At 39.0% G+C, this 9,410-nt stretch overlaps 1 protein-coding gene across 3 annotated transcripts in view; it reads left to right on the top strand.

The window, feature by feature from the left end:
• Nucleotides 1-9,410, top strand: part of SETDB1 (SET domain bifurcated histone lysine methyltransferase 1) — a 34,136-nt gene continuing 24,726 nt past the window's right edge. For 2 of the 3 annotated variants that reach the window (XM_046006058.1, XM_046006054.1), the window contains exons 1-3: nucleotides 144-311; nucleotides 1,185-1,455; nucleotides 2,465-2,616. In XM_046006058.1, the coding sequence (XP_045862014.1) occupies nucleotides 1,196-1,455; nucleotides 2,465-2,616 (412 nt within the window). In that variant the 5' untranslated portion in view covers nucleotides 144-311; nucleotides 1,185-1,195. Of the gene's footprint in view, nucleotides 115-143; nucleotides 312-1,184; nucleotides 1,456-2,464; nucleotides 2,617-9,410 lie in introns of those variants that run through there. The other variant, XM_046006056.1, reaches the window with a different exon arrangement.

Below are 9,410 nucleotides of genomic sequence, written 5' to 3'. Positions count from 1 at the left end.
CTCTGCTTTAACGCATGCGTACTTGGCTGAGTTTGCCTGGCCTTGAGGGGCGTCTGAGGCTTTTGGGTTTGACCCCGTCAGGCTACCGTCTTGGCGACCGGAACGGCACCTGAGGTTTGCTTCCGGGCGTCTGTTTCGCTTCCCTTTCCCTCCCTCCCTCACGCTTTTCCCCCGCCCCCTGCTCCCTTTCGTTTACGGTTTCGTACTCTCCCGTCGAGGCCGACCCCTGAGTCTCGAGTGTGGGGTTTGGCTGGTGAAAAAGGATTGTTGTAGCTGGAAGCAGGGAGGTGTGGGAAATACTGTTAATTGAGGTATTTGGAGACCAGGGGCCTGTATGGAATGTTTTGTTTGTGGGAGGAGGTTGGGCGAGGGTGGAAGGAAGTCTTCCCCGAGAGGCGAGCAGGGGCGGGGTTGTGCTGGGTTTGCGGGGTGGGTGGGACGCACCCCCAAAAAGGATAGTGCGGGGGTGGGGCGGTGTGCGGGCGAAGGAAAAATGGAGGCGGTGAGAAGTGGCCCTGTGGTCGCCCGGCATTCTGGCATCAGTTTTGCTTTAACCGTTTGATTAAAAAAAAAAAAAAAAAAAAAAAGCAGTTAACTCCAGTTATTTGAATTTTTTAGGTAGCCACGTCTTATTCCCAGATTGCTTTAATTTCCCTTTAGTTTTGGGAAACCTCTTTGCTTTTGTGTTAGTACTAAGTGTTAGTAGACTTTAAAAAAAAGTAAATTTCCACTTAAAAGCTAAGTAACGTAAGGCGAACAAGTAGTTAAAGAGGAAACAACCAGTTAGTGAGTTAAAGACCAACTGCTACCCTCCAAGTGGAGATAAGTGTTCAAACTGGCATAGCTTGCAAACAAGATTGATCTCTTTAGTGAATTAAGGAATACAGGTCACAGAAATACCTTCCTCAGTAAATTAGTTCTCTTCCGTTTCCTAAAACATTTTTGGTAGCTCCCTGTTGCATAATATATGTTCTCCATCCCCTCAAACTTTTAAATCTTAGGCCCATAGTCTATAGGATAAGAATGCTGCAACATTTTAGCGTCAGATACAGGAGAATGGAGAGAACATAGAATCAAACTTAACTGTATTTGAATAATTAGTAGTGTAGGAATGATATTTATTAGGGTACTGAAATTTGGTGATTATGACTCCAAAGGTAATCTTAGTTTTCTGTTCCATGTAGAGGACAACAGCATGTCCTCCCTTCCTGGGTGCATTGGTTTGGATGCAGCAACAGCTGCAATGGAATCTGAAGAGATTGCAGAACTGCAGCAAGCAGTGGTTGAGGAACTGGGTATCTCAATGGAGGAACTTCGGCAGTTCATCGATGAAGAACTAGAAAAGATGGACTGTGTACAGCAGCGTAAGAAGCAACTAGCAGAGTTGGAAACATGGGTAATACAGAAGGAATCTGAGGTGGCCCATGTTGACCAGCTCTTTGATGATGCATCCAGGTGAGGACTACATGGGAAATAGGAAATCTCCCTTTGGCCAGACATTTTAGAAGTATAATTGTTCATGTTATGGTGCCAAGCACTTTCTACTTTACAAGGTACAAATGTGTAGAACGTTCCTCTTCCTCATAGGTTAGGGTCCAAAATCTGACCTCACAACCACCCATATATAGAATATTCATCTATCAGAAGCTAATGTATGGTCAGCAATAGAGGAGTCCAGATCTTGAGTCCCTTCCCCTTCTTTCTCCTCTACTCTGCTTCCAAACAATTGCTTTGTTTTCTTGGTAAGATGATCTAGGGAGTGAGATTGGAAAGTGTTGCTGTCTTATGTAACGGTGGAGCATGACCCCTGTATTTGCTCCTAAATACCCAGAAGATTTGTGTCTGGTACCTTAGTTGTCACTTAGGACACATTTTCAGTTAACAAGGTAAATGGTGAGATGTGGTTGACAGGACTATACTCAGGACTTATTTTGGATTTTTTTTTTAAATTTTATTTATTTATTTGACAGAGAGAAACCACAAGTAGGCAGAGAGGCAGGCAGAGAGAGAGAGAGAGAGAAGCAGGCTCCCCGCCAAGCAGAAAGCCCGATGCGGGACTCGATTCCAGGACCCTGAGATCATGACCTGAACTGTCGGCAGCAGCCTAACCCACTGAGCCACCCAGGTGCCCCTTATTTTGGATTTTTGAGGAAGTAGTCCAGAAACCACGACTTAAACATTTTTCTATGAGAAAAACATTTTAAATTCTAAATGGACAGTGCCTGGGTGGCTCAGTTGGTTGAGCATCGAACTCTTGACTTTGGCTCAGGTCTTATCTCAGGGTGGTGAGTTCAAGCCCCTCATTGGGCATGGAGCCTACTTAAAAAATAAAAATGAATTCTAAACAGAAACACTTGGCCTATTTAAATTGAGGCTTGTGTATATTTAAATATATATAAATTCTGTTGACTTTTACACCTATTTCTGCTGGCTTTGACCTTTTCTACATGTGTTCCAATATTAGGGCAGTGACTAACTGTGAGTCTTTGGTGAAGGACTTTTATTCCAAACTGGGCCTACAGTACCGGGACAGTAGCTCTGAGGATGAAGCTTCCCGGCCTACAGAAATAATTGAGATTCCTGATGAAGATGATGATGTCCTCAGTATTGATTCAGGTAAGAGATAAGGTTCCAGGTAGAAAGTCTCAGGATAGAAATTGAAAGACAGGAAGATAGGCAGATAAAAGAAGAAAGGAGAAACCATTGTCACTGACTACATATTCCAAACTGTTGGACTTGTCTGTTACCAAAAGAAATAGAACATTATTCGTATCATAGATGTCCTCTATGTACTACTTCCTGATTGAGTGACCTTCCTTTCCCCATTCTGTGTAACCTCTATTCTGAACTCCCTTTTCTTTATAGGTGGCTTTAGCACCTATGTATATATCTCAAAATGGTGGATTGTTTGGTTTTGTCTATTTTTGAGGGGTTTTTTTTTAAGTATAATTTACATACTATAAAATTCGCCCACTTTAAGTGTATAGTTTGAGTTTTAGTACATTTATACAGTAGTGCAGTCTTCACAGTCCAGTTTTAGAATACTTGGCATTATCCCAAAAACATTCCTCATACCTGTTTGCTTACATTTTCCATTTTCAGCCCCACTGATATGCTTGCTTTTTGCCTTTTCTAGAAATTTCATATAAATAGAATCACAGTTTATTGTCTTTTGTATCTGATTTCTGTCACTTAGCATAACGTTTTTGAGATTAATCTGTTATTGGATGTATCCAATAGTTTGCTCCCCCCTTTTTTTTGAATATTCCATTTTGTAGATAAACCCCAGTTTTTAATCCACTTTTTAACTGATAAATATTTGGGTTGTTTGCACTTTGGGGGCTGTTAGGAATAATGCTGCGATGTACATTTCTGTATAACTCTTTATATGGGCATTATATTTCATGTCTCGGATATTCTACCTAGGAGTAGAATTGCTAGGTCATAGGGTAAGTGTATGTTTGTGTTTTTAGAAAACTGCCTCACTGTTTTCAAAAGTGGCTGTACCATTTTACATTCCCACTAGCAAAGTATGGGGTTCTACTTTCTTTACATCCTCGTCAGTGCTTGATATTGTCAGTGTTTTAGCCATTATACGGTATATGTGGTATCAGATTGTGATTGTAGTTTGCTTTTCCCTAAGGAAGTTGAGCATCTATTCACATACTTATTTGCCATTTATGTATATTCTTTGGGGAAACATCTACTCAAATATTTAGTTTTCTCATTTTTTTAATTAGGTTGTCTTTTTATTATTGAGTTAAAGAACTTAGGGTCTAGATACAATTCACTTATTAGGTATATTTTACACTTTCAGATGTGGTCTTTTCATATTCTTTTTTTTTTTTATAAAGATTTTATTTATTTATTTGACAGATCAGAAGTAGGCAGAGGCAGGCAGAGAGGGTAGGGGGAGAAGCAGGCTCCCTGCTGAGCCAAGAGCCCGATGCAGGACTCGATCCCAAGACCCTGGGATCATGACCTGAGCCGAAAGCAGTGGTTTAACCACTGAGCCACCCAGGCACCCGGTCTTTTCATATTCTTAATGGTGTCTTTTAAGAGTAAAACTTCTCAAGGTAAGGGTTGAGGGTGGTTGGTTTATTTTGCTTATGGCTATCCAGTTGTTCCACCACCATTTGTTGAAAAGACTATCCTTTTGGTACCCTTGTCAAAAATCAACCAGCCATGTATATGAGGGTCTGTTCCGGGTTCTTCTTTGTCACATTGATCTGAATATTTCTCTTTTTACCAGCACCACATGCTTGTATTACTGTAACTTCATGGTACATTTTAAAATCACTTAACGAGGGGCGCCTGAGTGGCTCAGTGGTTTAAAGCCTCTGCCTCTGCCTTCGGCTCAGGTCATGATCCTGGGATTGAGCCCCACATCAAGCTCTCTGCTCAGCAGGGAGCCTGCTTCCCCTTCTCTCTCTCTGCCTACTTGTGATCTCTGTCAAATAAAAAAATCTTTAAAATCAATTAATGAGAGTGCTCCAGATTTACTTGTATTTCATATAACTTTCAAATAAATTTTGGAATCAACTTGTCAGTTTCTATCAAAAACGGTTTTTTGGGGGCACCTGGGTGGCTCAGTGGTTAAAACCTCTGCCTCCCGCTCAGGTCATGATCCGAGCATCCTGGGATCGAGCCCCGCATTGGGCTCTCTGCTCAGTGGAGACCCTGCTTTCCTTCCTCTCTCTCTCTGCCTGCCTCTCTGCCTACTTGTGATCTCTGTCTGTCAAATAAATAAAATATTTAAAAAAAAAAACGGTTTTTTAAACCTGTTAGGATTTTTAATAGAAGTTATATTGAATCTAAAGGTCAATTTGGGGAGCATTACCTTTTATCAAATATTCAGTCTTCTAATGCATTAATATGGTTCATCTCATAAATGTTTCATTTTTAATGCTAACGTGAATGAGATTATTAACTTCACTTTAGGATTGTTTGTTGCTAGGATATGAAAATTTAGTTGATTTTTGTGGATTACTCTTGTAGCCAGTGACCTTATTAAGCTCACTTATTAGTTCTAGAAGCTTTTTGTGGACCCCTTGGGATTTTCTATATATTACCTCATGCTGTCTGCAAATAAAGTCAGTTTTACTTCTTCCTTTCTAATCTAGATGTCTTTTATTTCTTTTTCTTGCCTTATTGTACTCTCTAGAATCTCCAATACAATGTTGAATAAATGTTTTGAGAGCAGACATCTTTTCTTTGTTCCTGATCTTAGGGAGAAAGCATTTGGTCTTTAGGCATTAATTGTAATGTGAGCTGTAGGGTCTTTGTAAATATCCTTTGTTGGGTTGAAGGAAGGTGATTCTATTCCTAGTTTGCTGAGAGTTTATCATGGCTCAGTGGGAATTTAGGTTTTGTCAGCTACTTTTTCTGTGTCATCCTCAGATAAGCTTACAGGTTTTTTGAGGGCACCTGGGTGACTCAGTCGTTAAGCATCTGCCTTCGGCTCTTGCGTGGTTCCAGGGTCCTGGGGTCGAGCCCCACATCTGGCTCCCTGCTCAGCAGGAAGCCTTCTTCTCCCTCTCCCACTCCCCCTGCTTGTATTCCCACTCTCATGGTCTTTTTCTGTCAAATAAATAAGTAAAATCTTTAAAAAAAAAAAAAAAATCACTGGGGTCGCCTGGGTGGCTCAGTCGTTAAGCTCCTCCTTCAGCTCGGGTCATGATCCCAGGGTCCTGGGCTCCAGCCCCGCATCAGGCTCCCTGCTTATCGGGAAGCCTACTTCTCCCTCTCACACTCCTCCCGCTTGTGTTCCCTCTCTCACTGTCTCTCTCTCTCTGTCAAATAAATAAATAAAAATCTTTTTAAAAAGTCATTTTTTTACTTTTTCTTATTAATAAGGAACATAACAATAGTGATTTTTTGGATGTTAAACCAGCTTTATATTCCTGGGATAACCACCCCATCCCACCCCTGCCACTTTGTCTTAGGGTATAATCCTTTTTATATGTTTCTAGATTAGATTTGCTAACATTTTGTTAAGAATTTTTGCACCTATGTTCATGAGAGCTGTTGTACTTTTATTGTGATGTCGTGTTTTTTTTGTTTTGTTTTGTTTTTTTCTTTTTGCTTGGCATTAAAGTATTATGAGCCTTATAAAGATGAGTTGGTAGATGTTCCCTCTGAGTTTGTATGAAATAGTATCATTTCTTCCTTAAATGTTTGATAAATTGAGCAGCGAGGCCATCTTAACCTGGATTTTTCTTTGTGGATACTTTTTTTTTTAACAAGCTTATTAGTTGGGAATAGTTTTTTATTTTTGTATAAATTACAAAGATAATACAGAGAGTTCTTGCATACTTTTCATAAGTTTTTTCTAATATTAGTATTTTATGTTACCTTGGTACATTGGTCAAAACTGAGAACCAAACACGGGTACATTACTTTTACCTTATCTCTAGACTTTGATTTCTGGGCTTTTTCCATTATAGGATACCACTTTGAATTTATTGTGGGAAGGGTTTTAATTACTAATTACTTTTTTTTACCTAATATGTCCATTTGGATTTTCTATTCCTTCTCAAGTCCTTTTTGTTAATTTGTATCTTTCTAGAAATTTTTCCATTTCATCTAAGTTGTCTGGATTATTGCCATAAAGTTCATAGTATTCCCTTAGGATTCTTTTGAATTTCTGTATGTTCTGTAGTAATGTCCCTTCTTTCATTCCTTATATTGGTTATTTGGATCTCCTCTTTTTTTTTTTTTTTTAAGATTTTATTTATTTATTTGACAGACAGATCACAAGTAGGCAGAGAGAGAGAGGAGGAAGCAGGCTCCCTGCTGAGCAGAGAGCCCGATACGGGACTCGATCCCAGGACCCTGGGATCATGACCTGAGCTGAAGACAGAGGCTTAACCCACTGAGCCACCCACGCATCCCTGGATCTCCTCTTTTTTTTTTTTTTTTTGCTTTTGCTTGGTTAATCTAGCTAACAGATTGTCTTTTTTTTTTTTTCTTTTTTTTTTTTTCAAGAAATCAGCTTTTGGGTTCATTAATTTATGTTTCTCTACTGTTTTCCTGTTTTCATTTAACTGATTTCTACTCTGACCTTTATTCCTTCCACGTACTTGGGTTTGATTTGTTCTTCTTTTTCTAGTTTCTTAAAATTGAAACAGATTATTAATTGGATTTTAGAACTTTTTTCTTGCTAATGTAAACATTTAAACCTGTAAATTTCCCTTTAGCGTTGCTTTACTGGATCTCATATATTTCTGTGTGTTCTTTTTTCTTTTCTTTTAAAGATTTTATTTATTTATTAGGCAGACAGAGATCTCAAGTAGGCAGAGAGGCAGGCAGAGAGAGAGGAGGAAGCAGTCTCCGCACTGAGCAGAGAGCCCGATGTGGGTCTCAATCCCAGGATCCCTGGGATCCTGACCTGAGCCGAAGGCAGAGGCTTTAACCCACTGAGCCACCCAGGCGCCCCTGTGTGTTCTATTTTCATTTAACTCATAATTTTTAATTTCCTTTGTGATTTTTCTTTGACCAATTGATTACTCCAAATATTTGGAGATTTCCCAGGTTTGTTTCGGCTGTGAGTTTTTTATTTAATTTCATTGTGGTGAGAAAATATACTTTGTATTGTTTTAATCCTTTTAAATTTACTTAAATTTTTTTTAAGGTTTTATTTATTTGACAGCGAGAGATCACAAGTAGGCAGAGAGGCAGGCGGAGAGAGAGGGAGGAAGCAGGCTCCCCACTGAGTGGAGAGCCCGATGTGGGGCTCAATTCCAAGACCCTGAAATCATGACCTGAGCCGAAGGCAGTGGCTTAACCTACTGAGCCACCCAGGTGCCTCTACTTAAATGTTTAATAATAGCCCTAGCGTATCGTCTGTCTTGGTGAATGATCCGTGTGTACTTAAAAAGAATTTGTATTCTACTGCTGTTGGGTGGAGTATTTTATAAATGCTGGTTAGGTTACGTTGGCTGAGAACTTGTTAATTTCTGTCTAGTTGTTTTAACAGTTACTTGGAAAGGAGTTTTGAAATCTTGAACTAAAATTATTTGTCCTTTCAATTCAGTTTTGCTTCTTGTATTCTGGAGTCTGTTATATATACATTTATAGTTGATTTTTTATTATTAAAAGATATTTCTAGCGGCGCCTGGGTGGCTCAGTGGGTTAAAGCCTCTGCCTTCGGTTCGGGTCATGATCCCAGGGTCCTGGGATCGAGCCCCATATCGGGCGCTCTGCTCCACAGGGAGCCTGCTTCCTCCTCTCTCTCTGCCTGCCTCTCTGCCTAGTTGTGATTTCTCTCTGTCAAATAAATAAAATATTTTAAAAAAAAAGATATTTCTGTGTCTCAAATGACACTCCTTTTTTAAAAGTCTGTTTTATCAAGTATTAATCATTTTTATTATGGTTATTGTTTGCATGTTTTGTCTTTTCCTGTCCTTTTTTCTTAAAATCTGTTTCTGTCTTTGAATTTAGTGTATCTCTTACAGGCAATACATAGTTAGATCTTGTGTTTTTTTTTTAAATCCAGTCTCTCAGTTTCTGGCTTTTAATTAGTGTTGAGTCCATTTATAGTTCATGTGAATCTATAAGGGTGGATTTACATCAATCATTTTGCTCTTTCCCCCCATATTTTTTGTATTTATCTGTTTTTTTACTGCCTTCTTTGAGTCAAATAAATATTTCAATAAATCATTTTAATTCCACTGATTTTTTTCTTTTTAGATCTTTAGAAAGTGCATACGTATTTATCTGATCCTTATCTACTACAAGTTAATACTGACTAAATTCTGGTAAAATATAGCAGCTTTGTACTGGGTTAGCTCCATTTTCACTCTTCTTGGGAGATACTGTTGTCAAATAAATTGCATTTACATATATTTAAAGCCAGAAGTTTAGTGTTGTAATTATTGCAAGGACCAAGCTTGTTTTTAAAGAAGTTATGGGGAAGAAAAGAGTAAAATATATATTTACCTAGATGTTTACATCTCCACTGCTCTTCATCCCTGCTATGGATCTGAGTCATCCATTGTCATCTTTTTTCAGCCAGAAAGATTTCCTTTAATATTTCTTGGAGTTTTGTTAAAAGTGGATTCTCTGCCTTTGTTTACCTAAAATACAGAATTTTTTAAAAGATTTATTTATATTTACTTTTAGAGTGGGGGTGGGGAGCGAGCATGAGCGAGCACATGCACAATGGTGGGGGCAGAGGAAGAAGGAGAGTATCTCAAACAGACTCTGTAGCGAGTATGGAGCCTGACGCACAGCTTGATCTCACAACCCTGAGATCATGACTTGAGCCAAAACTGAGTTGGACACTTAACTGACTGTGCCATCCAGGCACCCTTGGGATATAGAATTCTTTTTTTTTTTTTTCTTTAAGATTTTATTATTTACTTGACAGAGGGAACACAAGCAGGAGGAGCAGTAGGCAAAGGGAGAGG

Source organism: Meles meles, chromosome 1, assembly GCF_922984935.1.
Source record: "Meles meles chromosome 1, mMelMel3.1 paternal haplotype, whole genome shotgun sequence".
Taxonomy (NCBI): Eukaryota; Metazoa; Chordata; class Mammalia; order Carnivora; family Mustelidae; genus Meles; species Meles meles.
The sequence above is the reverse complement of the archived record's forward strand: the minus strand, read 5'-3'. Positions and strand labels throughout refer to the sequence as shown.